The 26,827-nt window shown below is 44.9% G+C and overlaps 7 protein-coding genes across 11 annotated transcripts; 4 read left to right on the plus strand and 3 right to left on the minus strand.

The window, feature by feature from the left end:
• Nucleotides 1–490: 490 nt before the first annotated feature.
• LOC128309452 (conserved oligomeric Golgi complex subunit 7) lies at nucleotides 491–3,033 on the plus strand. The gene is made up of 3 exons (XM_053045848.1): nucleotides 491–628; nucleotides 701–2,732; nucleotides 2,805–3,033. The coding sequence occupies exons 1-3, from the start codon at nucleotides 626–628 to the stop codon at nucleotides 2,972–2,974; spliced, it is 2,205 nt and encodes a 734-aa protein (XP_052901808.1). The 5' UTR covers nucleotides 491–625; the 3' UTR covers nucleotides 2,975–3,033.
• Nucleotides 2,886–5,267, minus strand: LOC128309453 (transcription factor Sp4-like). 3 transcript variants are annotated; one of them, XR_008288855.1, is made up of 5 exons: nucleotides 4,139–4,293; nucleotides 3,779–4,060; nucleotides 3,508–3,701; nucleotides 3,126–3,292; nucleotides 2,886–2,967 (listed from the first exon to the last, which is right to left on the minus strand). XR_008288855.1 is itself a non-coding variant. In XM_053045849.1 (4 exons), the coding sequence occupies exons 1-4, from the start codon at nucleotides 4,143–4,145 to the stop codon at nucleotides 3,230–3,232; spliced, it is 546 nt and encodes a 181-aa protein (XP_052901809.1). In that variant the 5' UTR covers nucleotides 4,146–4,293; the 3' UTR covers nucleotides 3,119–3,229. The 3 variants fall into 3 exon arrangements, 2 of the variants coding, with proteins under 2 accessions (XP_052901809.1, XP_052901810.1); XM_053045849.1 differs by lacking the exon at nucleotides 2,886–2,967 and having other exon boundaries at nucleotides 3,119–3,292; XM_053045850.1 differs by lacking the exons at nucleotides 2,886–2,967; nucleotides 3,779–4,060; nucleotides 4,139–4,293 and adding an exon at nucleotides 4,812–5,267 and having other exon boundaries at nucleotides 3,151–3,292.
• An 805-nt stretch (nucleotides 5,268–6,072) lies between these two features.
• On the plus strand, nucleotides 6,073–8,149 carry LOC128310408 (uncharacterized). Its single transcript, XM_053047049.1, has 2 exons — nucleotides 6,073–7,410; nucleotides 7,529–8,149. The coding sequence occupies exons 1-2, from the start codon at nucleotides 6,073–6,075 to the stop codon at nucleotides 8,147–8,149; spliced, it is 1,959 nt and encodes a 652-aa protein (XP_052903009.1).
• Nucleotides 7,842–10,588, minus strand: LOC128297671 (specificity protein transcription factor 2-like). Of its 2 annotated transcripts, XM_053033354.1 has the most exons (4): nucleotides 9,251–9,404; nucleotides 8,891–9,172; nucleotides 8,620–8,813; nucleotides 7,859–8,404 (listed from the first exon to the last, which is right to left on the minus strand). In XM_053033354.1, exons 1-4 carry the CDS (start codon nucleotides 9,255–9,257, stop codon nucleotides 8,342–8,344), a joined length of 546 nt encoding a protein of 181 aa, XP_052889314.1. In that variant the 5' UTR covers nucleotides 9,258–9,404; the 3' UTR covers nucleotides 7,859–8,341. The 2 variants fall into 2 exon arrangements, with proteins under 2 accessions (XP_052889311.1, XP_052889314.1); XM_053033351.1 differs by lacking the exons at nucleotides 8,891–9,172; nucleotides 9,251–9,404 and adding an exon at nucleotides 9,912–10,588 and having other exon boundaries at nucleotides 7,842–8,404.
• Nucleotides 10,589–11,172: 584 nt separating this feature from the next.
• Nucleotides 11,173–13,380, plus strand: LOC128310418 (uncharacterized). The gene is made up of 4 exons (XM_053047061.1): nucleotides 11,173–12,510; nucleotides 12,629–12,911; nucleotides 12,999–13,228; nucleotides 13,285–13,380. Exons 1-4 carry the CDS (start codon nucleotides 11,173–11,175, stop codon nucleotides 13,378–13,380), a joined length of 1,947 nt encoding a protein of 648 aa, XP_052903021.1.
• A 1,292-nt stretch (nucleotides 13,381–14,672) lies between these two features.
• On the plus strand, nucleotides 14,673–16,065 carry LOC128298169 (specificity protein transcription factor 2-like). Of its 2 annotated transcripts, XR_008287260.1 has the most exons (5): nucleotides 14,673–14,730; nucleotides 14,809–15,090; nucleotides 15,165–15,358; nucleotides 15,574–15,740; nucleotides 15,899–16,065. XR_008287260.1 is itself a non-coding variant. In XM_053033911.1 (4 exons), exons 1-4 carry the CDS (start codon nucleotides 14,724–14,726, stop codon nucleotides 15,634–15,636), a joined length of 546 nt encoding a protein of 181 aa, XP_052889871.1. In that variant the 5' UTR covers nucleotides 14,673–14,723; the 3' UTR covers nucleotides 15,637–16,065. The 2 variants fall into 2 exon arrangements, 1 of the variants encoding a protein (XP_052889871.1); XM_053033911.1 differs by having other exon boundaries at nucleotides 15,574–16,065.
• Nucleotides 16,066–16,496: 431 nt separating this feature from the next.
• On the minus strand, nucleotides 16,497–24,278 carry LOC128296729 (transcription factor Sp4-like). Its single transcript, XM_053032209.1, has 8 exons — nucleotides 24,186–24,278; nucleotides 23,155–23,571; nucleotides 22,520–23,078; nucleotides 21,611–22,093; nucleotides 19,790–21,403; nucleotides 19,529–19,719; nucleotides 18,555–18,719; nucleotides 16,497–18,287 (listed from the first exon to the last, which is right to left on the minus strand). The coding sequence occupies exons 1-8, from the start codon at nucleotides 24,276–24,278 to the stop codon at nucleotides 18,174–18,176; spliced, it is 3,636 nt and encodes a 1,211-aa protein (XP_052888169.1). The 3' UTR covers nucleotides 16,497–18,173.
• Nucleotides 24,279–26,827: the final 2,549 nt, after the last annotated feature.

Consider the following 26,827-nt stretch of genomic DNA (forward strand, 5'->3'; position numbering starts at 1 on the left):
ACAGATGAGCTAGTTTATAGCACTAAATCTATGCAAAATGATGCTAAATTGGTCGAAATACCTTTTTTTGTCGTATAAATATTTTTAATACTTCACATTCATATAATTTTCTTTCTAACTTATTTTAATGCAATCTTTCTAAAAATCGCCTGCAATAAATTAAGTGCAGAGAAGGAAGTTCACTCTGTGATTTTGAAGTATAAACGAAATTGCACCAGGATTCAACTTACGAGCATTTTTTCCGGGCTATAGCGGGGTATCTCGCGGACTGCCTGTACTACCTAAAAAATTTCAAAACAAACTTCATCTTTTTCATCAAAAATGGTCAATCACGTGTTCGATATCAACGGAAGTACTCAACCCGACGTACTACACGCGTGCAATGGAATGCAGTTGTGTATACGCGCGTGAATGAGTGACACTTTTTCCACGTATACGCCTAATCGTATTTGTTTTGATTCGCTGTGTTTTGTTACTGCCGTGGGGCGAATGAAAGTAAAAGAACAGTATATCGGTTAAATTCCACCTATTTGGGCTCACATCGAAGCTTGGCCGGTTCCACGCTACGAACCAAATTTACCAGTATTAAGAAAAATAAATACGAAAACTGTGCGGATACACAACAATGGTAAGTTTTTGCGGAGGAATGCGAAGGAAGAGTTTTCGTCGAGGTCATTTTCGTACCGTTCTAAATCGACAGGATGTAAGTGCGTTTTCTGGTGAAGATTTCGATGTCAGCGATTGGATCAATACGTCGTACGACCGGTCACAAAGGACAGCCTCTGGGTCCACCGGTAAGGAAGCATTCGTTTCGTCGCTCGTCTCCAAGATGCAACTGTACGTTCAGCAGATTAATGTTGCTCTCGAGCAAACGGGTGGTCAAGTGTTGAAGAACATCCCAAAGGTGATTAGCGATGCAAGCATGCTGCAGATTGAGTCGGGCTTGCTGAAGCAGCGCATGAATCAGGTGCAGCGCGATATTGCACACCTGCAGACCGAAACCGGCGACTGTATGGTTAGTCTTGAACGATTAGACAGCATCAAACAGCGGCTGCAAAGCTCCAAACAATGTCTGCAGGAGGCAGATGGATGGGGAAAGTTGGCGGGAGAGCTGGAAGACATGCTGGAGAAGTCCGACATCGAGGCGTCCAGCGGAAAGCTGCTGTCATTGCAAAAATCACTTGCAGCACAGATAGCGTTGCATGGCCATGCGGAACGAGAGAACCAAGTCGAGTATTTTAAGAACCGTCTTGAAGCTCTCGTAAGTCCCTCAGTAGTGGTAGCACTACGTTCGATGGATACTGCAGCCTGTCGCCGTTATGTTGGTATTTTCGAAGGAATCGATCGGTTAGCACAGTTGAAACAGTACTACCGAACCGTGCTGAAAACCTTCGTGCAGGAACAATGGGCTAGTGCGATCGAGGGCAGCGAAAGCGGAGGATCGGATGTATTGAAGGAATTTTATGACAATTTACTGGAGCTGCTAAAGAATCATTTGCGCTGGTGCTGCCAGTGTTTCGGTGATGCCAACGACTGTGTGTTGGCGGTAGCAGAAGCTTTGGAAAACCTCGAGCCGACGCGTGAGAGTATCGTACGAAGTGCACTCAAGCGGGCCAGTGATAAGTTCTGGACGTTGACACAATTTTCCAAAGTGAACGTTTCGATGGGCGCGCTGATCGAAGGATGGGTACACGGCGGACCACAGCACGATATTCGATGTGAGGATGAGATCATCCTCGATCGCCTGGCCAGTTCGCTGTTTGTGTACTTTGGCATCTTCTTGAAGGAGTATCCTACACTGGAAAACGCCCAACTGGAGGCGGCTTTGCAAAGCCTGACGATTGTTGGTACCGCTCCTGCTGACAGCGTGCACAACCTGGAAAGTGCTAACGCGAAGATCGTACGTTGGGCCACGGAAGCAATGACACGCTGCCAAGACATCACACAAAACTGTGCCCTGCTGTCTACTGGAAGCGTTCTGCAGAGCTACCTTCTGTCCTACCTAGACCAATACCACAAGGTGCAGAAGCAGCTTGCAGCCAGTCAACCGAGTCAAACGGACTGGAACCTCTTGCAACTGAGTGTGGTTTTGCTACAATACCTTGGGACATTCCGACAGGCCGTACATGAACTCGAACAAACATTCATTGAAAACGTCCAAACGAAGCAATCCCAGATAAGCGTAAACCCGACACGGGCCCGGTTTGAGTATCGCTTGCAAACGAAAGGTGAAGTTAACGAAATGCGTAAGCTAGTTACAACATTCCAGGCATCTGGTGACCCTAATCGTGAATTTTTCAACGAATTTCATCCGCGCATGAAGCGTACATGTGAGGATATTCACGATACGATGCTGCAGATTGCATTCTCACCCATCACAAAACACTTCAAGCAAATTGAACCCGTCTCTACTAGTTCGGTTGGTACAACGATCGGGTCGACTGCGATGGATGCGTTGCCGGATTACAGCTATGCGCCGCAGGAATATATCACACTGATCAGCCAATATTTGCTCACGCTTCCGCAGCACCTCGAACCGCTGCTATTGTCACCGGCGGGCGTACTAAAAGCTGTGTTAGAAGTGGCCGACCACAGGTACGCTTCGAACCGACCCTGTGCCGATGTTTTCCTCGCCCTCGTCGTGGAAGAATCCGAAGCATTGTACGTTGAACAGATCGAAAACATCTGCTCACTGAGTGCATCTGGGGCGAAACAATTGGCTACTGATATAGGTAAGATTTCTCACACCTAGACTGTTCGGTTGGGGATTGACTGTCGTTAACATGGTTATTTTGCATGTTTAGAGTACTTTGGCAGCGTGCTGGAAGAGATGGGCCAATCTATGGGATCTAACCTGCAACAAACGGTAAAGCTTCTGCGAGCGCCATTGGAATCCTATGCGTCAATAGCAACTGGTTGCGTACCCGAATTAGTTGCCGCCATACGCCAAAAGCGTAATTTAGTATCCTATTAAACGACAAAATGGCGAAATTTCGATTAACCACCATTACATTATTTCGAAATGTGTGCAGATTGAGCATCGTTTGTTTTAGCAACAAAATAGATAGTCGTGGTGGAGCGTGATCTCGTACACTAATCAGCTACAAAGAGAGAATATTCGTTACCATAATTCCATATGCCAATTATTGGCTATTGCAAAATGATGACGAGTTTACAATTCAGTCTTCCGATGCACTGATTTATATTTCGAGAATAACCCTTATTGGATTCATTCATTACTATTTGATTTGTTACTATCCGATGCTTCCGAGTGGTCAGATCCTGAGTCGTTCTGTAAAGAAAAGAAAAACATGTTGCATATTTAAAGCATATTGGACCTTTTGAAACCTTAAGTTGAAACACAGCAAAAAAAATAATAAAAAAGGCTCATTCACGATGTAACTACCCGGTAAGCTATGTTTGCCACGGCTAGGTTGTGATAAGCAATCAACTAAATGTAAAGGAATACCTGTAATAAAGTGCAACGAGGTTAGAATTACAACTTACTTTATCGCGTTTTACTTTGTTGTGCACGTTTTCCATATGCTTCTGGAGATAGTCCTTTCGTCCGAACTTTTTTTCACATTGATTGCATTTGTGTGGTTTCTCACCAGTATGCAATAGCATATGCCGCACCATTTGTTCTTTACGCGTAAATCGTGTTCCACAATTGGCCCAGCTACACGTATATGGTCGTTCCCCTGCAAAAAGTTACATTCGTTTTGCGGTGGATTAAGTAAACTGTAAACCACGTAACACCCATAACCCCTTAACTTACCCATATGCGACCGTATATGAACTCGTAGACTCCACGGTTTACGGAACACCCTTTTGCAGTCGCTAACATGGCATATGTGTTGATTCGTCCGATCCTCACCCGTATCTACTTCACAGTAGTAACATGTACATTTTCTTCGGGGAACTCTTACCCGTGCTTCTATGTCCTTGCTGCGAGTGCTTGATGTTGCTTCATCTTCCATTTGCTTTGCTTCTGCATCGCTACTTTCTTCTGTTGCAGGAGTTTCTTCAGTTATCGAGTATTCCTCTTTGACTATTTCATCTGTAACAACATTCACATAATTGTTGCAATCACCAGTAGTTTCGAGTGAAGAATAAATTATGGGTTTTATGTTTATACCGTCCATTTTGCAAATTGTTGTGGTTGTCAGCAACTCAGCGTCAAGCAATAAAGAGTGAAATCCAGGAAGACTTCCTGGATTATGAATTACATGCAGAAAAGCCGATTATTTAAGACACGGCATCGCAGCTTACGCGCGCGTCTGTTGAAGGTGTTTGGTTGTCAACAATCCAACTAACCAATCAATATGCTTTCTCGTTCTCCCAACTTAATCCCAATGTCAAAGAGAGAAGAAACGTCAAATCTCACTTTTAAAAACCAAGATGCACATATTCGTGATGTTCCAACGACAAGTTGTACGACTGATTGTACGACAAAAAAATTAATTCGAATTACGACAGATGTTTTAGCGTGTTTACTTGTTTTTCTAGAGCACATTATGTACATATACCACAATACGTTTGTTCCTTTCGTTTATCGTTTTCGACAAATCCCAAAGCAACGCAATAAATTTTCAAAGTTTTCAGTATTTAACTTCATCTGATGTACGCACACGATATCATAGCTCAGTTCAGTTCAGTATCAGTTTCCAGGTTCAGGTCAGAATCCACCGAAAAACGAATGTAACTTTTTGCAGGGGAACGACCATATACCATATACGTGTAGCAATAATTTAAAACGGTGGTATTAGTTGGTATAAGTTGCAAACTGTATGCAGGACAACGCAACTTACCCGTATGCCACCGTAGATGCGCTCGCAGGTGAGACGTTTTACCGTATACCTTATTGCAACCGCTAACATGGCATATGTGTTGCTTCTTGCGATCTGGAGGACCACTTGTCTTTACTTCACAGTTGGGACATGTACATGCCACCCGGCGAACGCGTTGCCGTATTGTTCCGTTCATAGTGTGAGTGGCTGAGCCTAACTTCGGTAGCGTATGGCGCCGTCGCTTCTCCGACGAGATTAACGTTGTGCCAACGGGTGCTACTATTTCTCCCATTTCTTCAGCATCCACACCAGGTTCAATATCTACGGACGTATGTACTCCTGTCACCGCTCCCACTCCTGCTGCTACACCTCCTGGTTTACCTACTACTTCCGTAACAACACTGGTACCGACACTGTTGTTAACATTACCGGTGGTTTGATTAGGAGATCCGACTACAGAATCTCGCTTTGCACTATTGGACTGGGAGGATGTTCTTGTCGTCGTGGTCGTAGTGGCGACGGCAGTAGTATTGTTAGACACTCCCAATGATGCCAAGCTGACACCACTGTGAACTTCCACTATCTGGGCAGGAGCTCCAGCGGCTGACGTGAAGAGGGTACTGGAGGCTAAAGTCGTTCCAGTACTCGCAGTCGCCGACTGTGTGGCCATGGGTTCCTGCTTTACAAAGCTCTTAACGGGTTCGTTTGGTTCCTGCTTTGTACTTGATGGTGGACGCGCCGTTGCCTGTTGAAGGGCCGCGACTATAGCACGTTGCTGCTGCTGATGCTGCTGTTGCAGACTTTGGCGTCTTTTCTCCATGTTAGGGGCGGCTGGCTCTCTGTTCTGCCCTGGCTTCGTACGGGACTTTAAACAATTGCGAAGCGTAGGCCCTCCGACGAGACAGGAGGAGACAGGGGAGAGGCCTTACAAGCCACCCCCAATACCACCGCAACGAAAGACCATCAAGAAGATTCGAATCGGAATAACGGAAATCGATCCACGCTATGAAATAGGACTAACGATTGGAAACTTGGAACATGGAACTACCGATCCCTTACGGCACCCGGAAGTACCCGCATTCTTGCGGACGAGGTGAGGGCCCGCGGCTTTGGAATTGTAGCACTTCAAGAGGTGCGATGGAAAGGAGTTACGGAGCGCCCCTATCGCAGTGATTGCATGACCTACCAAAGTGGTGGGGAAAAGCATGAGCTCGTTACGGCGTTCCTGGTCATAAGTGAGATGCGAAAGCGAGTGATCGGATGGTGGCCGATCAATTAAAGGATGTGCAGTTTGAGGATCCGGGGGAGGTTCTTCAATTTGAGCATTATTAATGCGCATAGTCCGCACCTTGGAAGCACCGATGACGATAAGGAGAACTTTTATACGCAGCTGGAGAGGGAGTACGACCGCTGTCCACAACACGACGTCAAGATTGTCATCGGAGATTTTAACGCTCAGGTCGGACGGGAGGAGGTATATAAACCCACAATTGGAAGTTCCAGCACCCACCAGCTCACGAACGACAACCGGCTTCGCCTTGTAAACTTCGCCTCCTCCAAGCACATGACCATTCGCAGCACCTTTTTCCAGCACGCACCTCGCTTCAGCTACACCTGGAGATCACCACAGCAGACATATTCCCAGATTGACCACGTTCTCATTGATGGAAGGCACTTCTCGGATATTATCGACATACGGACATATAGAGGAGCAAACGTCGACTCAGACCATTTCCTGGTTATGGTCAAGTTACGCCAGAAACTGAGCGTAGCCAATAAGCTGCGATATCAGCCAACCCCAAGGCTCAACACAGATCGGCTGAGGCAAGCTGATGTGGCGAGAGATCTCGCGATCGCGCTCGGGGAAGCGCTGCCGGAGGACACCACTACCGAGGCGAAATCCCTCAACAACCACTGGCGTATTGTGGGGCAAGCCATCAGCAGCACGGCCGAGCGAACAATTGGCCGCGTAACACGTAACCAGAGGAAGGAATGGTTTGATGATGAGTGCAGGCGAGCACTATCCGAGAAGAATGCGGCGCGTACCCGAATGCTCCAGCGCGAGACCCGGCAGAACGTGGAAAACTACAAACGACTGAGAAGACAGCAGACCCGACTCTTTCAAGAGAAGAAGCGCAGCTTTGAAGAGTCGGACGAGCAACTGATGCAGCAGCTATCTCAGTCGGGGGAAACTCGCCAGTTTTACAGGATGTTGAATGCGGCACGAAGCGGTTTTACTCCCATGATCGCAATGTGCCGCAACGTGAAGGGAGATATCCTGTCGGACGAGCGAGAGGTGATCGACAGGTGGAAGTGCTACTTCGACGGACACCTGAACGGAGCAGATACAGCAAACACAGGACGAGGCACAGGAAGCAGAATTGAGCAGCAGAATGGCAGCCAACATGATGAAGACGAAGTGTCCCCGCCATCCTTGTACGAAGTCATCAGCGCCGTCAAACAGTTGACATGTAATAAGTCAGCTGGCAGCGATGGACTGGTGGCAGAACTGTTCAAGATGGGGCCGGAGAGGCTTGCCGTTATCATGCATAGGCTGACTCTAAGGATTTGGGACCAGGAAGAACTACCGGACGAGTGGAAACTGGGTGTCATACACCCAGTCTACAAAAAGGGCGACAGATTAGACTGTGCTAACTTCCGAGCCATCACAGTCCTCAATGCCGCCTATAAAATCCTGTCCCGCATACTCTTCTGCAGACTTGTGCCCCTTGCTACAGATTTCTTCGGAAACTACCAGGCTGGGTTTGTTGGAGACAAATCGAACACCGACTCTTCGGCAGATCCTCCAGAAGTGCCGAGAGCACCAGATTCCTACGCACCACCTGTTCATAGACTTCAAGGCGGCCTACGGTACCATAGATCGGACAGAGCTATGGAACACCATGCAGCTGTACGGATTCCCTGGGAAGCTGGTACGGCTGTTGAGGGCCACTATGGATGGGGTGCAGTGCAAGATGAGGGTGTCGAACATGCTGTCGGAATCGTTCGAATCTCACCGGGGTCTGAGGCAAGGAGACGGATTCTCCTGTTTGCTGTTCAACATCGATCTGGAAGGTGTCATGCGAAGCGCGGGCTTCGACATCAGGGCCACGATTTTTACCCGATCTCTCCAATTCCTAGGCTTCGCGGATGATATCGACATCATCGGACGGACATCTGCGGCGGTGTGCGAGGCGTACACCCGACTGAAACGCGAGGCCGCTAGGATTGGATTGAGGATCAATGCGACGAAAACAAAGTACCTGCTTGCCGGGGGCTCTAATCGTGATAGAACCCGACTCGGAAGCAGAGTATCAGTTGACGGCGACGATCTCGGGGTGGTAGAGGAGTTCTGCTGAGCATCGTTTGTTTCAGCAACAAAATAGATAGTCGTGGTGGAGCGTGATCTCGTACACTTATCAGCTACAAAGAGAGAATATTCGTTACCATAATTCCATATGCCAATTATTGGCTATTGCAAAATGATGACGAGTTTACAATTCAGTCTTCCGATGCACTGATTTATATTTCGAGCATAACCCTTATTGAATTCATTCATTACTATTTGATTTGTTACTATCCGATGCTTCCGAGTGGTCAGATCCTGAGTCGTTCTGTAAAGAAAAGAAAAACATGCTGCATACGTAAAGCATATTGAACCTTTTGAAACCTAAAGTTGAAACGCAGCAAAAAAAATAATAAAAAAGGCTCATTCACGACGTAACTACCCGCTAAGCTATGTTTGCCACGGCTAGGTTGTGATAAGCAGTCAACTAAATGTAAAGGAATACCTGTAATAAAGTGCAACGAGGTTAGAATTACAACTTACTTTATCGCGTTTTACTTTGTTGTGCATGTTTTCCATATGCTTCTGGAGATGGTCCTTTCGTCCGAACTTTTTTTCACATTGATTACATTTGTGTGGTTTCTCACCAGTATGCAATAGCATATGCCGCACCATTTGTTCTTTACGCGTAAATCGTGTTCCACAATTGGTCCAGCTACACGTATATGGTCGTTCCCCTGCAAAAAGTTACATTCGTTTTGCGGTGGATTAGGTAAACTGTAAACCACGTAACACCCATAACCCCTTAACTTACCCATATGCGACCGTATATGAACTCGTAGACTCCACGGTTTACGGAACACCCTTTTGCAGTCGCTAACATGGCATATGTGTTGATTCTTCCGATCCTCACCCGTATCTACTTCACAGTAGTAACATGTACATTTTCTTCGGGGAACTCTTACCCGTGCTTCTATGTCCTTGCTGCGAGTGCTTGATGTTGCTTCATCTTCCATTTGCTTTGCTTCTGCATCGCTACTTTCTTCTGTTGCAGGAGTTTCTTCAGTTATCGAGTATTCCTCTTTGACTATTTCATCTGTAACATCATTCACATTATTGTTGCAATCACCAGTAGTTTCGAGTGAAGAATAAATTATGGGTTTTATGTTTATACCGTCCATTTTGCAAATTGTTGTGGTTGTCAGCAACTCAGCGTCAAGCAATAAAGAGTGAAATCCAGGAAGACTTCCTGGATTATGAATTACATGCAGAAAAGCCGATTATTTAAGACACGGCATCGCAGCTTTCGCGCGCGTCTGTTGAAGGTGTTTGATTGTCAACAATCCAACTAACCAATCAATATGCTTTCTCGTTCTCCCAACTTAATCCCAATGTCAAAGAGAGAAGAAACGTCAAAACTCACTTTTAAAAACCAAGATGCATATATTCGTGATGTTCCAACGACAAGTTGTACGACAAAAAAATTGATTCGAATTACGACAGATGTTTTAGCGTGTTTACTTGTTTTTCTAGAGCACATTATGTACATATACCACAATACGTTTGTTCCTTTCGTTTATCGTTTTCGACAAATCCCAAAGCAACGCAATAAATTTTCAAAGTTTTCAGTATTTAACTTCATCTGATGTACGCACACGATATCATAGCTCAGTTCAGTTCAGTATCAGTTTCCAGGTTCAGGTCAGAATCCACCGAAAAACGAATGTAACTTTTTGCAGGGGAACGACCATATACCATATACGTGTAGCAATAATTTAAAACGGTGGTATTAGTTGGTATAAGTTGCAAACTGTATGCAGGACAACGCAACTTACCCGTATGCCACCGTAGATGCGCTCGCAGGTGAGACGTTTTACCGTATACCTTATTGCAACCGCTAACATGGCATATGTGTTGCTTCTTGCGATCTGGAGGACCACTTGTCTTTACTTCACAGTTGGGACATGTACATGCCACCCGGCGAACGCGTTGCCGTATTGTTCCGTTCATAGTGTGAGTGGCTGAGCCTAACTTCGGTAGCGTATGGCGCCGTCGCTTCTCCGACGAGATTAACGTTGTGCCAACGGGTGCTACTATTTCTCCCATTTCTTCAGCATCCACACCAGGTTCAATATCTACGGACGTATGTACTCCTGTCACCGCTCCCACTCCTGCTGCTACACCTTCTGGTTTACCTACTACTTCCGTAACAACACTGGTACCGACACTGTTGTTAACATTACCGGTGGTTTGATTAGGAGATCCGACTACAGAATCTCGCTTTGCACTATTGGACTGGGAGGATGTTGTTGTCGTCGTGGTCGTAGTGGCGACGGCAGTAGTATTGTTAGACACTCCCAATGATGCCAAGCTGACACCACTGTGAACTTCCACTATCTGGGCAGGAGCTCCAGCGGCTGACGTGAAGAGGGTACTGGAGGCTAAAGTCGTTCCAGTACTCGCAGTCGCCGACTGTGTGGCCATGGGTTCCTGCTTTACAAAGCTCTTAACGGGTTCGTTTGGTTCCTGCTTTGTACTTGATGGTGGACGCGCCGTTGCCTGCTGAAGGGCCGCGACTATAGCACGTTGCTGCTGCTGATGCTGCTGTTGCAGACTTTGGCGTCTTTTCTCCATGTTAGGGGCGGCTGGCTCTCTGTTCTGCCCTGGCTTCGTACGGGACTTTAAACAATTGCGAAGCGTAGGCCCTCCGACGAGACAGGAGGAGACAGGGGAGAGGCCTTACAAGCCACCCCCAATACCACCGCAACGAAAGACCATCAAGAAGATTCGAATCGGAATAACGGAAATCGATCCACGCTATGAAATAGGACTAACGATTGGAAACTTGGAACATGGAACTACCGATCCCTTACGGCACCCGGAAGTACCCGCATTCTTGCGGACGAGGTGAGGGCCCGCGGCTTTGGAATTGTAGCACTTCAAGAGGTGCGATGGAAAGGAGTTACGGAGCGCCCCTATCGCAGTGATTGCATGACCTACCAAAGTGGTGGGGAAAAGCATGAGCTCGTTACGGCGTTCCTGGTCATAAGTGATTTGCGAAAGCGAGTGATCGGATGGTGGCCGATCAATGAAAGGATGTGCAGGTTGAGGATCCGGGGGAGGTTCTTCAATTTGAGCATTATTAATGCGCATAGTCCGCACCTTGGAAGCGCCGATGACGATAAGGAGAACTTTTATACGCAGCTGGAGAGGGAGTACGACCGCTGTCCACAACACGACGTCAAGATTGTCATCGGAGATTTTAACGCTCAGGTCGGACGGGAGGAGGTATATAAACCCACAATTGGAAGTTCCAGCACCCACCAGCTCACGAACGACAACCGGCTTCGCCTTGTAAACTTCGCCTCCTCCAAGCACATGACCATTCGCAGCACCTTTTTCCAGCACGCACCTCGCTTCAGCTACACCTGGAGATCACCACAGCAGACATATTCCCAGATTGACCACGTTCTCATTGATGGAAGGCACTTCTCGGATATTATCGACATACGGACATATAGAGGAGCAAACGTCGACTCAGACCATTTCCTGGTTATGGTCAAGTTACGCCAGAAACTGAGCGTAGCCAATAAGCTGCGATATCAGCCAACCCCAAGGCTCAACACAGATCGGCTGAGGCAAGCTGATGTGGCGAGAGATCTCGCGATCGCGCTCGAGGAAGCGCTGCCGGAGGACACCACTACCGAGGCGAAATCCCTCAACAACCACTGGCGTATTGTGGGGCAAGCCATCAGCAGCACGGCCGAGCGAACAATTGGCCGCGTAACACGTAACCAGAGGAAGGAATGGTTTGATGATGAGTGCAGGCGAGCACTATCCGAGAAGAATGCGGCGCGTACCCGAATGCTCCAGCGCGAGACCCGGCAGAACGTGGAAAACTACAAACGACTGAGAAGACAGCAGACCCGACTCTTTCAGGAGAAGAAGCGCAGCTTTGAAGAGTCGGACGAGCAACTGATGCAGCAGCTATCTCAGTCGGGGGAAACTCGCCAGTTTTACAGGATGTTGAATGCGGCACGAAGCGGTTTTACTCCCATGATCGCAATGTGCCGCAACGTGAAGGGAGATATCCTGTCGGACGAGCGAGAGGTGATCGACAGGTGGAAGTGCTACTTCGACGGACACCTGAACGGAGCAGATACAGCAAACACAGGACGAGGCACAGGAAGCAGAATTGAGCAGCAGTATGGCAGCCAACATGATGAAGACGAAGTGTCCCCGCCATCCTTGGGCGAAGTCATCAGCGCCGTCAAACAGTTGACATGTAATAAGTCAGCTGGCAGCGATGGACTGGTGGCAGAACTGTTCAAGATGGGGCCGGAGAGGCTTGCCGTTATCATGCATAGGCTGACTCTAAGGATTTGGGACCAGGAAGAACTACCGGACGAGTGGAAACTGGGTGTCATACACCCAGTCTACAAAAAGGGCGACAGATTAGACTGTGCTAACTTCCGAGCCATCACAGTCCTTAATGCCGCCTATAAAATCCTGTCCCGCATACTCTTCTGCAGACTTGTGCCCCTTGCTACAGATATCGTCGGAAACTACCAGGCTGGGTTTGTTGGAGACAAATCGACCACCGACTCTTCGGCAGATCCTCCAGAAGTGCCGAGAGCACCAGATTCCTACGCACCACCTGTTCATAGACTTCAAGGCGGCCTACGGTACCATAGATCGGACAGAGCTATGGAACACCATGCAGCTGTACGGATTCCCTGGGAAGCTGGTACGGCTGTTGAGGGCCACTATGGATGGGGTGCAGTGCAAGATGAGGGTGTCGAACATGCTGTCGGAATCGTTCGAATCTCACCGGGGTCTGAGGCAAAGAGACAGACTCTCCTGTTTGCTGTTCAACATCGACATCAGGGCCACGATTTTTACCCGATCTCTCCAATTCCTAGGCTTCGCGGATGATATCGACATCATCGGACGGACATCTGCGGCGGTGTGCGAGGCGTACACCCTACTGAAACGCGAGGCCGCTAGGATTGGATTGAGGATCAATGCGACGAAAACAAAGTACCTGCTTGCCGGGGGCTCTGATGGTGATAGAACCCGACTCGGAAGCAGAGTATCAGTTGACGGCGACGATCTCGGGGTGGTAGAGGAGTTCTGCTACCTTGGCACAATCGTAACTTTGGACAACAACTTAAGCAGCATTGTTCAGGGAAATCGTGCATACTACAGGCTGCACAAACTCCTGCGATCCAGAAGGCTCCAGCAACACACGAAATGCACGATATACCGCACACTGATACGTCCGGTAGTCCTCTATGGCCATGAGTCGTGGACAATACGGGCGGAGGACGCCAACGCTCTCGCCATTTTCGAGCGGCGGGTACTACGGACTATATTTGGCGGTATTTTTGAGCAGAGAGTGTGGAGAAGGAGAATGAACCACGAGCTAGCTGAGCTGTTTGGCGGAGCAGACATCCTAACGGTGGCTAAGGCCGGAAGGATACGATGGCTGGGGCACGTGATGAGGATGCCGGACTCATGCCCCACCAGGAAGGTGCTCGCCAGTGACCCGTTTGGCACGAGGCGCAGAGGAGCGCAGCGAGTTCGTTGGCTGGATCAAGTGGAGCAAGACCTGTCGGAGATCGGGTGCAGCCGGGGGTGGAGAAATGCAGCCTTGGACCGAGTTTCCTGGGAACGGATTGGTGACCTGGCCATGTCAGCACGACGTGCTCAACTGTGAGCGGGCCAAGAAGAAGAGAGATTATTTCGAAATGTGTGCAGATTGAGCATCGTTTGTTTCAGCAACAAAATAGATAGTCGTGGTGGAACGTGATCTCGTACACTTATCAGCTACAAAGAGAGAATATTCGTTACCATAATTCCATATGCCAATTATTGGCTATTGCTAAATGATGACGAGTTTACAATTCAGTCTTCCGATGCACTGATTTATATTTCGAGAATAACCCTTATTGGATTCATTCATTACTATTTGATTTGTTACTATCCGATGCTTCCGAGTGGTCAGATCCTGAGTCGTTCTGTAAAGGAAAGAAAAACATGCTGCATATGTAAAGCATATTGAACCTTTTGAAACCGTTTTCCACAAATGGCCCAGCATTACATTCGTTTTTCGGTGGATTCTAACCTGAACCTGGAAACTGATACTGAACTGAACTGAGCTATGATATCGTGTGCGTACATCAGATGAAGTTAAATACTGAAAACTTTGAAAATTTATTGCGTTGCTTTGGGATTTGTCGAAAACGATAAACGAAAGGAACAAACGTATTGTGGTATATGTACATAATGTGCTCTAGAAAAACAAGTAAACACGCTAAAACATCTGTCGTAATTCAAATCAATTTTTTTGACGTACAACTTGTCTTTGGAACATCACGAATATATGCATCTTGGTTTTTAAAAGTGAGATTTGACGTTTCTTCTCTCTTTGACATTGGGATTAAGTTGGGAGAACGAGAAAGCATATTGATTGGTTAGTTGGATTGTTGACAATCAAACACCTTCAACAGACGCGCGCGAAAGCTGCGATGCCGTGTCTTAAATAATCGGCTTTTCTGCATGTAATTCATAATCCAGGAAGTTTTCCTGGATTTCACTCTTTATTGCTTGACGCTGAGTTGCTGACAACCACAACAATTTGCAAAATGGACGGTATAAACATAAAACCCATAATTTATTCTTCACTCGAAACTACTGGTGATTGCAACAATTATGTGAATGTTGTTCCAGATGAAATAGTCAAAGAGGAATACTCGATAACTGAAGAAACTCCTGCAACAGAAGAAAGTAGCGATGCAGAAGCAAAGCAAATGGAAGATGAAGCAACATCAAGCATTCGCAGCAAGGACATAGAAGCACGGGTAAGAGTTCCCCGAAGAAAATGTACATGTTACTACTGTGAAGTAGATACGGGTGAGGATCGAAAGAATCAACACATATGCCATGTTAGCGACTGCAAAAGGGTGTTCCGTACACCGTTTAATCTACGAGTTCATATACGGTCGCATATGGGTAAGTTAAGGGGTTATGGTTACGTGGTTTACAGTTTACTTAATCCACCGCAAAACGAATGTAACTTTTTGCAGGGGAACGACCATATACGTGTAGCTGGGCCAAATGTGGAAAACGATTTACGCGTAAAGAAGAACTGGTGCGGCATATGCTATTGCATACTGGCGAGAAACCACACAAATGCAATCAATGCGAAAAAAAGTTCGCACGAAAGGACCATCTCCAGAAGCATATGGAAAACATGCACAACAAAGTAAAACGCGATAAAGTAAGTTGTAATTCTAAGCTCGATGTACTTTATTACAGGTATTCCTTTACATTTAGTTGATTGCTTATCACAACCTAGCCGTGGCAAACATAGCTTAGCGGGTAGTTACATCGTGAATGAGCCTTTTTTATTATTTTTTTTGCTGCGTTTCAACTTTAGGTTTCAAAAGGTCCAATATGCTTTACATATGCAGCATGTTTTTCTTTTCTTTACAGAACGACTCAGGATCTGACCACTCGGAAGCATCGGATAGTAACAAATCAAATAGTAATGAATGAATCCAATAAGGGTTATTCTCGAAATATAAATCAGTGCATCGGAAGACTGAATTGTAAACTCGTCATCATTTTGCAATAGCCAATAATTGGCATATGGAATTATGGTAACGAATATTCTCTCTTTGTAGCTGATTAGTGTACGAGATCACGCTCCACCACGACTATCTATTTTGTTGCTAAAACAAACGATGCTCAATCTGCACACATTTCGAAATAATGTAATGGTGGTTAATCGAAATTTCGCCATTTTGTCGTTTAATAGGATACTAAATTACGCTTTTGGCGTATGGCGGCAACTAATTCGGGTACGCAACCAGTTGCTATTGACGCATAGGATTCCAATGGCGCTCGCAGAAGCTTTACCGTTTGTTGCAGGTTAGATCCCATAGATTGGCCCATCTCTTCCAGCACGCTGCCAAAGTACTCTAAACATGCAAAATAACCATGTTAACGACAGTCAATCCCCAACCAAACAGTTTAGGTGTGAGAAATCTTACCAATATCAGTAGCCAATTGTTTCGCCCCAGATGCACTCAGTGAGCAGATGTTTTCGATCTGTTCAACGTACAATGCTTCGGATTCTTCCACGACGAGGGCGAGGAAAACATCGGCACAGGGTCGGTTCGAAGCGTACCTGTGGTCGGCCACTTCTAACACAGCTTTTAGTACGCCAGCCGGTGACAATAGCAGCGGTTCGAGGTGCTGCGGAAGCGTGAGCAAATATTGGCTGATCAGTGTGATATATTCCTGCGGCGCATAGCTGTAATCCGGCAATGCACCACATGTACGCAGCATGCGCGGCTAGAACTGCGAGTTGTGCACACACAAAAAAACAACAACGTATACTCACACATGAAATTACGGTGAGTTTTATTCAATATTTTGCGTTGCACGATGCACAGTTTTACACTACCTTAACCTTATCATATTTTTCCTACAATATTGGCCGCGCTATAGCTTTGATTATATTTACAATTCAGATAATTTTCATCCAATGTATTTTGGCAATAAGAACCTGACGACGGAAACAAAACAATATTCTATGCGTTTCATTTACAGCATCATTGTTCTGGCAAACATAAATAAAACTGATGGGCGTGACTTCCTACATTTACAGCGATATTGAAGCCTTATTAACGCTGTTCAACATTTACAGCAATAAATTACTAAAAAGTACCGTAACTCTATTGAAACAGAGGATTTAAAGGAAGAACGTTTAGTGTTTTTCGATGTGTAAGGTAATTAAAATATTAATTACATTTTTAATTAACGCTCTCATTTACATTAAATAATGACAATCTAAGCAATCATGTTTTTGCCGGTTACGGTGTGCCTAATCCATTAGCACCTTGATCTGTGGTAGGATTATAACTTCAACGTTCATGTTGGTGCCATAACGAAAAGAAAATGTTCTTCCCGCAGGAAAACACATTTAAAAAATGAATAAAATTTTACCAAATGCTACCATAACCATCATATCTATATTTTTGAAAGGAAAGCAGATTTCTAGTTTTTGTCTAGATATGATCAAAACGTTACCCAAAGAAAAAACAACGCCCAGTATTACCAAATATTGTCTATCATTGAGTTATTAAATATGGAGTTACTCTAAAAGAAGACTTTCTGTATGCAGGAGTCACGCGTACAATCTTACACTGTTTGCATTTCGTCTGTTTAGTGCTTCATGAACTGATACACATTTTGCAGATAAAATAATGAATGATTTCGTTGTATAATAAAACGTGCAAATTCGCGCCTCGTTATTTAATCGGTAAAAGTGCACAGTTTCTGTTATAGCCCACTCGTAACAGCTGAACGCATCGAACTTACAATGACTTCACAATCCAGCCAATGAACTTCACGTGCTGAAACAGTTGCTGACATGTCCCCTTTCTGGTGGAAGGTGAACTATGTTCTGACATACCAATTATTTGTCATATCTTGCAGAGTGGATTGAATTCAGTAGGCCATTACTTTAAACGATGCATATACACAGTAAAGTTGCAAAGTATTATTTGACATAGCGATCTACTTTTTCATGACTGACTTTTAACGGCTGATTTCCTAGACTTATTATAAGTCAATCGACCCATCATCAATGTGAGGATTCAGATTTCATTCATCTAAACCCTGTATGAGTAGACTTTGTAAGCAGCTACAATTTGTATAGCAATGTGTTAAAGTGATTCTTCTTCGGCCGTAAAATTATATACCTATTCCATCAGTTTACAGCTAAAACGGATTAAAAATCATTTTATTCTAGTTCTATGTCGTAGTCCAATGGTCTAGTTAAATCCTATTCGGACCGTTCTCCTGTAAGAGGTCGAACAATGTCGGAGATGGCAGACTAAAACCTCAGAAGTTGAAGAGCAACAACAGAAAACGCCATGGCATAAAACCGCGACTGTGCTTAATACGTTCAGTGCCGTGTCAAAAACGTTCAAGGCGATTTCCATCCAATCGATCCAAATTGGGGTGATGCGGCGATGAACAAGTTAAATTCGACCTATACAAAACACAATTATTGTACAAACACACTAATTCGAATCATACGCTTGTTCCGCCTCGTCGGCACCAATGGTAATCATCATTTTCTGGTCAGAACTATCATTGCTATCGGACGATCCAGAGTGGTTAGATCCCATGTCATCCTGTAAATGGAAAACAAAATAATTATGAAATCTTTTGTATCACAATATTGATGTTTTTTTTTTTCATTTACATTAGTAATTCTCTCAATAAACAAATTCTGATTGAAAAGATAATATCATACAAACACTTATGTTGGCTATATTTTACTACTTTTTCAAACAATGACACTCTTTCTATAGAAACATTGAGTGGTATCGTTGATGGTTTCGATTTCACTGCTCGTTAGATAACATTATTAATACCAGGCTGCTTTGTTTTTTGTTTACCTTGAGGTCAGCGTCATAGGCAGCAGCCGAGGAAGAGTTATGTGATTGTCTATCCTGGTCCAGATCGTCATCATCATCCATTTTGTAGTCAGTGTCGTCAATTTCACGAATTTCTTCCTCCTCGTAGTCAAGCTCATCGCCAGATTTATCGAAACCATCCGAACCCTAATCCGAGCCCAACGTCGAAATCATACATCGTGCAAAAACATAAGCAATCCAACACAAAATTCGCGCCCATCCAGCAACGTACACCGTTACGGCAGAAGGTATAGTATGATTAAGCGCATTAAGAATAGCGGAAATGGAGTATAAGAAAATAAAAAGGTACAGTAAATAACTACTACATACACTAGGGTACAGTACGCAATGTAGTATAAGCGATAAGTATAACCAAAGAAAGATGAAAGCCTAATTGGTGCTACACCTGTCTTCAATTCGAAACTTAACCACATCGAATCCTTTTATCTAGTGTCCTTTGCTGATCTCTCCCTAACATAGCATAGCATGTAAATAAAGAATTCTTCAGCGTTCCACTGAGGCGCAATCATTTTACTTTCGTTCCAAATTTGGAAACTAATAAATGTTTGCATTCTACACCTACAAAAAACCTAAAACCTTCGAAATGTGCGACTATTATGAGAATGTAAAGCACTTCAACTAATGCACGATGACATTTGTTCCACTACTGCATTCTTTCTCTACTATTTACAAACCAACATTAGCAACAATAGCGATATTATCCATACACAAGTGAATTGAAATATTTCCAATTTCCAACACCGACACATTATACTTACGAAAGAATAATACCAATGCATCACAATAAACGAAAAACGATTATCTACTAAAACTCAGTTCTATCTAAAGGGTTGAAAACGGAGCAATAATAGTTCATCAAAATATGATATTGTGAAAAAAAAAAATACATGAAGTTCAACCTATTGTAAAAAGAAGCATTCTAAATTGTAACTTACATGATCGCGTTTTAGTTTGCTGTGTGTTCGTATATGCTTCGAGAGGTGATCACTTCGCATGAACTTCTTGTTACACTCATTGCATTCAAACCTCTTCTCACCCGTATGTGTCCTGCGATGTCGCTGCAGTTCATCCGAACGCGTAAATCGTTTTCCGCAAGTGCCCCAGCTACATATGAAGGGCCGTTCTCCTACAATAATTTAAAACGGTGGTATTAGTTGGTATGAGTGGCAAACTGTATGCAGGACAACGCAACTTACCCGTATGCCACCGTAGATGCGCTCGCAGGTGAGACGTTTTACCGTATACCTTATTGCAACCGCTAACATGGCATATGTGTTGCTTCTTGCGATCTGGAGGACCACTTGTCTTTACTTCACAGTTGGGACATGTACATGCCACCCGGCGAACGCGTTGCCGTATTGTTCCGTTCATAGTGTGAGTGGCTGAGCCTAACTTCGGTAGCGTATGGCGCCGTCGCTTCTCCGACGAGATTAACGTTGTGCCAACGGGTGCTACTATTTCTCCCATTTCTTCAGCATCCACACCAGGTTCAATATCTACGGACGTATGTACTCCTGTCACCGCTCCCACTCCTGCTGCTACACCTCCTGGTTTACCTACTACTTCCGTAACAACACTGGTACCGACACTGTTGTTAACATTACCGGTGGTTTGATTAGGAGATCCGACTACAGAATCTCGCTTTGCACTATTGGACTGGGAGGATGTTGTAGTCGTCGTGGTCGTAGTGGCGACGGCAGTAGTATTGTTAGACACTCCCAATGATGCCAAGCTGACACCACTGTGAACTTCCACTATCTGGGCAGGAGCTCCAGCGGCTGACGTGAAGAGAGTACTGGAGGCTAAAGTCGTTCCAGTACTCGCAGTCGCCGACTGTGTGGCCATGGGTTCCTGCTTTACAAAGCTCTTAACGGGTTCGTTTGGTTCCTGCTTTGTACTTGATGGTGGACGCGCCGTTGCCTGCTGAAGGGCCGCGACTATAGCACGTTGCTGCTGCTGATGCTGCTGTTGCAGATTTAGCTGTTGCTGTAGTTGTGTATGCTGCCCTACTTGAGTGACCGGGTTCAACTGAGGCTGCGACGCTGCTGTTTGCGGTTGAACCGGTTGCATGAAATTTGTCGGTATAACTTGAACGTTTCCAATACCGGGTATGTTTTGCACGGGAATCGCTTGCAATCCTGCAAGACCCGGCATATGTTGACGTAACTGCTGCAGCGTAATCGGCTGACCGATCTGAGGACCGCCAGGTGCAGGGGTGATCGTTATCGGTTGCGACAGTCCACCGATTATTTGTTGCTGCTGTTGTTGCGTTTGCTGCCCGCCTGATGGATGGTGACTGCTTCCTGACGCTGCTGCTGCAGCCGCTGCCACCATTTGCTGGGACACTACATGCTGCTGTGCTTGTTGTTGTTGAGCTTGTTGCTGTTGCTGCTGCTGAGAATGGTTAGCAGCAGGATCCTGCCCTGCTGCAGCTTGTGCCGTGCTCACAACCACCGGACCGTTTGGACCGTTCTGGATTTGTTGAGTGGCCGTCTGTGGCTGCTGAAGGATAATGTTGGGATGCATCGAAGCTGTTTGCAGGCCAGCCAACGGATTCAATGATGTTAGTTGAATTTGTTGAATTTGTCCACTCGGGGTGATGATGTTGGCCATTTGCGGGATCTGCGGAATCACCTGCATCTGTGGCTGTACCAAAGAGCCGAATGTTTGCACAGGAACGTGAACCGTTTGGTACACGGTCTGACCGTTCGCTGTTGATATTGGCATCTGTACTGGGATAGTTTGTTGCATCGGAAATTGAACTACTTGAGGAAGTGTGGCGCCTGCTGGTCGTACTTGTACGTTTTGGCCTAAAATAAAATAAGGTAAAATAAATCAAACTGTAGTACCATCTTCATACTTTGGTATAAAATTATCTTACACCCTACACAACTGTTAGTACCACCCCAACACCAAAACCATGTTTTTTTCAAGCAATATCAAATAAAGGCGAAATAACTAAACTTTTAACATGATTCAACTTATTCCGGTAGGTTTACGACAGCCTGGGAATTTACCTCCTTCTAACTTAATTGTTGTTATATTCCCCGGCAGTTGGTTTAGAGCAGCCATTGTGGACGCTGGCACCTGAATATTCGTGCCCGGTATTGTGAATGTTGCTTGTTGAAGCTGCTGCATTTGCGGATTAGCCGCAGAAGCAGTTTGCTGTTGCTGCTGCGCAATGACTGCCTGTTGTGGAGTAACTATTTGCTGTTGTTGTTGATTTTGTGCGATTTGTTGCTGAACTGCTTGATGTGACTGTTGTTGTGTCGGCTGATGAGTTTGTTGTTGTTGCTGTTGCTGCTGCTGTTGCTGCTGGTGCTGCTGTTGCTGTTGTTGCTGCTGTTGCTGCTGTTGCTGCTGCTGCTGTTGTTGGACTTGCTGTTGAACCTGCTGCTGCTGTTGTTGTTGTGGTACTTGATGTAGTATATTAGGGGCATTTGACATTCCCAAGGGTATGGTTATATTAGTGCCCGGAATGGTTAGCGTAGCCTGACCAGCTGGATGAAAATAAAGCAAATTTGAAGCCAAATGTGGTTGACAGGATAAGGTATGAGATGCGGTATGATTAAATGAACAGATATACATAGATGAACAAATTTACATAACTTGATTTTATATATTGAGAATTTCCACCTTCATTTGGAATACGCACTCTGCCCCGTTCAAAAACTAAAATGTTTTTAGTTACACAAAAAGCAACACTTCTGATGAATTAAATATGTGCAAAATGTGCAGTGGAAAAAAGTGCGTGGAATATTTTGTTATTTGGCAAACTCTGTCACATTGTACTAGAAGTGCTTTATAATGGGATAACGAACAATCAAAAGCAGCTATGAACACACTGTTGTGTTTCTATATCCAAATTAACCACACCACCTATGTACGACACCCATATTATGTTGTTTTCGATCCTTAAAACTTACCGGCTGGTAATTGCACTGCCTGAGACATGCTCTGAAGGAAATTTCCTGGCACAACACCGTTTGGTGCACGAATAATTTGTCCAGAAGGGGTTATATATGCCGGCTGTCCGTTAATCTGTACTGCCTGAGCGCCAGCTAACATTTGTTGCTGCTGCTGCTGCTGCTGTTGCTGCTGCTGTTGTTGCTGCTGCTGTTGTTGTTGCTGCTGCTGCGCTTGTTGTGCATGGAACCCGGCCGGTACATACAGCGCTTCCTGCCCATCGAGGCTGATTGTTTGTACAGGTTGAATCATTTGAAAAAGCCCGTTCTGGTTTTGTATCAGCTGACTTCCTCCTTGCAAGAACTGTTGCGGCAGGCTTTGCAAACTGACAATTTGCGGATGTCCTGTCATCTGTGGCGAGGAGGTAACGAACGTTTTAACCGGTGTACCGACCGGTGTCGCTCCAGCTGTACCCGGTGCTGCCGTTGCAGCCATCTGCACTGGTGTGCCATCGGCTGTTGTGAGAGTATTCAGTTGATGTTGAGGGAGAAAATTTTGAAGCTGTTGTAAAGTGATAACCTGTTAGAATGCAAAAGAAGAGATATGGATTAAACTCATTTCAATGCACAGCAAATTTGAATTGTAAAAGCCAAACCTGAGGTTGTGTCTGCGCAGAAACTTGTTGTATCTGTGCCTGTAATTGTGCAGCAGCATGAACCTGTTGATGTTGCTGCGCGACAGCCGCTGCCTGTTGCTGAGCTTGCTGTTGTGCTGCTGCTTGCTGTTGCGCTGCTGCTTGCTGCTGTGCTGCTGCTTGCTGCTGTGCTGCTGCATGCTGCTGCTGGGCAACTGCCTGTTGTTGTACCGCTGTCTGTTGTTGTTGCTGCTGCTGCTGCTGATGATGCTGCTGCTGCTGCTGCTGCTGTTGCTGCTGCTGTTGCTGCTGCTGCTGCTGCTGATGCTGCTGCTGCTGCTGTTGCTGATGTTGAGCTTGCAGTTGTTGTTGAACTTGATGCTGAGCAGCACTTTGGGGCTGCGATGCAGCCATAATTGCTGCATTAAGTTCATTGCCCTTTGGTGTTAAAAATAGTAGGGTTATAATATCTTTATGATAATTTTTAGTTTTTTATTATTTTATTTACAATTCGAAACATAAACTGCATCGAATATGTACAGCTTTTTAAATATTACAAACATAAAAAAAAAATAATTGAAAACATAAACCATACCAAATGAACCCACAATGCGACAGGTGCGGGTTATAGTTAGCGGATGAGTAAATGTGCGAAGGTAACGAAAATCGAAATTTGCAAAGGATCAATTGAAACAAATTTCGCCCAATAAATAAAATTGTCAGTGAACAAAACAAAAGATATGAAAGACCCTCAAACATTGGGATATGTTAGCGAATAAAATATAAAAAAATCACGAAACAAAAAAAAGAGCCATAGGAAACAAGAAAATAATCCTCTGCTGCATTAGTTGTTCTAGTTGAGAATAGGTTGGTGAGGTTGGTTAGCTGTGTATGATTGTACTGAAAATCAATGTGTACACTCGATAAAACGTAATGATCAACATCAAACGTTAAGCAAACACACCAAAATAAATCTAAATTAAGTCAACTGAAGATGGTGAAAAGTGATGAATGGGTTATTGAAGGAAATAAGACCTTGTTCAGTAACGGACCTGTAATCCTTGGGCTTGTAAATGTGCCACCACTGAGGCACTGACGATTCGTATTTCCTGCCCAGGTGCTAATGCACCCTGGCCTGTATCCATATCGCTTCCTTCTACACTTTTCGGCGCTGTCGTACTTTGGAAACTTTCATCATAATTGTGATTAAGTGCGTTACTGCTATCTCGAGTTTGGTTTTTTAATTTTGTCTATTCCTTTATTATAGGGTAATTAAGACCGAGTCCAGCGTAAATCACTGCAAAGGATAACAAAGGCATATTTTTTACTGATGCACGGTTGTAATGTTTAGTTGACAATAAAATTGCGAGCATAGAAGACTCATCTATCACTCTTTTATGTATAAAATAATACAATTTACATCCAGAACGGAGCCACGAAGAATAGACGATCAAACATAAACAAATCTTATCGCGGCGGCAACGAGATAAGCGACAAGGGGAAAGAGGAAGAAACGTTTGTTTTCATCGTAAGGATGATAGTATTAGCGTGTTACAGTGTGCGTGTCGTTCATGCGCACATGTGTTGAACAAAGCCTCTGGGATACCGAAACGAGAGATCACCTTTCTTCATTCGCTTCAAACCATTCCAAGCATTGTTTGCGAAAGGAGGAGGAAAAAGAATACAATACAGCTTATTTTCACGTTCCTGCGTACACAGTTATCGATGTGTGCGTTAGGCAAAATTGCGTATGGCGTTGTGCTGGGAAACGTCAACGATACAGTGGAATGTATATTTGGTGGAATTCTGCTTATGTTCCATACAATCAGAAAAAAAAGCGAAACATTGGGAGATCAGCTTATCATTATCATTTATAGATGGCATAATCTTTTTGAAGAAATCAATCTGATCGAAGATGGGAAGGTAACTGTACACTATTCAGGAGTTCTGTTTGCAAAACCAATAGGAAAACGGATGAAAGAACACACTTATTAAAATCCTCGACCCGAATCTCATCATGTATCCGTTGCCATGAAAACGTCATGGTAAACGTTGCCTTTGGTACTACATGACGAACACTAGATAGCTACTGAAGAGACACTTTTAAGAAAGCATCGCAATTCTGCTTTGCTAAGCAAACGCCATCATAACCGACGCTGATGATTTCTCTGCTCTACACGTCTGTTTGGCCCATCATATAGTGTTATGGGTGAGCTAGAAGCTAGATGCTACAATACACTACCGTACAAAACATATTCGAATGGCGCGTACCTTTGCTGATTCACTTTCGGTTTTACTAACCGCGTCCACCATATTTTGCTCACTTAGTTCTTTCTTGATTTTAGCTTTTTTCGTCATTTTGTACACTCCCGCTAGCGGGTTAACGAGTCGCAATCACCCAACTTTTTCTGCACCCTTTGGTAACAAATGAAACCACACATTTCTTCCACAATACCCTCGGTGCACAATTTGGCCAGAGGAACTGCAATCACCCACCGCACATTATTTGAACTTATTTATACCACTGTACGATTGTTGATGTTTTTCATTTGGTTCAGTAATTTAATCATCTTTCACTTCGGAAATTTGTTTGGTCTTCGCACTGTTTGTACCAGAGCGGAACCCAACTTTTCTTGTTTCATTGACAGCTACACTTTCTAAAGGCTTTGCATTTTGTGTGTCTACGCACACCAACAAAACAAGCGTTTATACAATGCTCTTTAGCACTTCAGCGAATGCACCCCGTCACTTGAACAGAACACGGCTGCCGCATTTCTGATTTTAAAACCTCTTTCCCATGCAATAAAACCGTGCACTGAATGTTTGTGAGTGATTTTAACCACTGAACTGATTCACTTATATTCTTATACCAAACAATTCTAGTGACTTTGTGTTTGATGTGTCACTTCGCTCCAAATGGAAAAGATGACGGGGTCACACACGCACCCGCCTCGAATGCTAAACACCGAATAAATGCTACACTTGCATACAACCCACCCTAAAGCACGATTGCACGCACACCATCACGCGGTTTATACATTTTATGTTTTCTTGGATAATAAAGTCACGGAAACGACAGAAAAGGACAAATCATATGTTTATCTCGCTCTCGCTACGAGTGCATGTTTTACAAGCACCGAATTTGTATTGTGATGCACATGTTATGCTCATGCTAGCGGGCAATGCTACTATTTTTGTTATAAATAAACTGCTAGTAAGGGTGCACACCCTCTTTTTCCAATAAACGCCAGATCAATCTCTATGGTGGGGTCCTACGTTTCCCGGACACGGGAAAAGGATGGATGTCGTGGGGAATTGAGCAACTGAAACACAGCATTCCCTTTCTTCGATTCGGGAAGTGCGGTCCCTCCTAATCGTACCTGGGCTAGCAGCATTTTAGGGCAGTGGTCACATTTGTTTAATGTGCCATGGCACTGCAAACTGGAGTGAAAGAGAAGCTGATTTTGTTAACAAAAAAAGGAAGGAATGGGCATGTGCGAGCTGTTCCGGCACAGAGTCCCCCATGAGCAAAACGAGTACATGAACTGAAAATGTTCGTTCTCGTCGTTAGTTCAGCAAAATGCAAACTGATGTTTCCCTCCGATCACAATACTTTTCTCACAGGGTACGGTCTTCCCTTCGCCGGAAGGTGGTCCTCGGCACGCACAACGACCGTCTATGTTACGCACACAAG

Source organism: Anopheles moucheti, chromosome 2 (genome assembly GCF_943734755.1).
Source record: "Anopheles moucheti chromosome 2, idAnoMoucSN_F20_07, whole genome shotgun sequence".
NCBI lineage: Eukaryota > Metazoa > Arthropoda > Insecta > Diptera > Culicidae > Anopheles > Anopheles moucheti.

What these genes read in the sequence shown, in the direction of transcription:
- LOC128310418 (XM_053047061.1), top strand. Translation starts at nt 11,173, where the DNA reads ATGTGCAGGTTGAGGATCCGGGGGAGGTTCTTCAATTTGAGCATTATT. An exon ending in AACTGGGTGTCATACACCCA is followed by an intron (nt 12,511 to 12,628) that starts GTCTACAAAAAG and finishes CCCTTGCTACAG; the next exon opens with ATATCGTCGGAAACTACCAG. An exon ending in ATCGTTCGAATCTCACCGGG is followed by an intron (nt 12,912 to 12,998) that starts GTCTGAGGCAAA and finishes TCCAATTCCTAG; the next exon opens with GCTTCGCGGATGATATCGAC.
- LOC128310408 (XM_053047049.1), top strand. Translation starts at nt 6,073, where the DNA reads ATGTGCAGTTTGAGGATCCGGGGGAGGTTCTTCAATTTGAGCATTATT. An exon ending in AACTGGGTGTCATACACCCA is followed by an intron (nt 7,411 to 7,528) that starts GTCTACAAAAAG and finishes CCCTTGCTACAG; the next exon opens with ATTTCTTCGGAAACTACCAG.
- LOC128309452 (XM_053045848.1), top strand. An exon ending in ACAATTGGCTACTGATATAG is followed by an intron (nt 2,733 to 2,804) that starts GTAAGATTTCTC and finishes TTGCATGTTTAG; the next exon opens with AGTACTTTGGCAGCGTGCTG.
- LOC128298169 (XM_053033911.1), top strand. An exon ending in TCATATACGGTCGCATATGG is followed by an intron (nt 15,091 to 15,164) that starts GTAAGTTAAGGG and finishes AACTTTTTGCAG; the next exon opens with GGGAACGACCATATACGTGT. An exon ending in ACAAAGTAAAACGCGATAAA is followed by an intron (nt 15,359 to 15,573) that starts GTAAGTTGTAAT and finishes TTTTCTTTACAG; the next exon opens with AACGACTCAGGATCTGACCA.
- LOC128309453 (XM_053045849.1), bottom strand. An exon ending in TCATATACGGTCGCATATGG is followed by an intron (nt 3,702 to 3,778) that starts GTAAGTTAAGGG and finishes AACTTTTTGCAG; the next exon opens with GGGAACGACCATATACGTGT. An exon ending in ACAAAGTAAAACGCGATAAA is followed by an intron (nt 3,293 to 3,507) that starts GTAAGTTGTAAT and finishes TTTTCTTTACAG; the next exon opens with AACGACTCAGGATCTGACCA.
- LOC128296729 (XM_053032209.1), bottom strand. Translation starts at nt 24,278, where the DNA reads ATGGATACAGGCCAGGGTGCATTAGCACCTGGGCAGGAAATACGAATC. An exon ending in TACAAGCCCAAGGATTACAG is followed by an intron (nt 23,572 to 24,185) that starts GTCCGTTACTGA and finishes TTAACACCAAAG; the next exon opens with GGCAATGAACTTAATGCAGC. An exon ending in CTGCGCAGACACAACCTCAG is followed by an intron (nt 23,079 to 23,154) that starts GTTTGGCTTTTA and finishes GCATTCTAACAG; the next exon opens with GTTATCACTTTACAACAGCT.
- LOC128297671 (XM_053033351.1), bottom strand. Translation starts at nt 10,560, where the DNA reads ATGGCCACACAGTCGGCGACTGCGAGTACTGGAACGACTTTAGCCTCC. An exon ending in GCATCTACGGTGGCATACGG is followed by an intron (nt 8,814 to 9,911) that starts GTAAGTTGCGTT and finishes AACTTTTTGCAG; the next exon opens with GGGAACGACCATATACGTGT. An exon ending in ACAAAGTAAAACGCGATAAA is followed by an intron (nt 8,405 to 8,619) that starts GTAAGTTGTAAT and finishes TTTTCTTTACAG; the next exon opens with AACGACTCAGGATCTGACCA.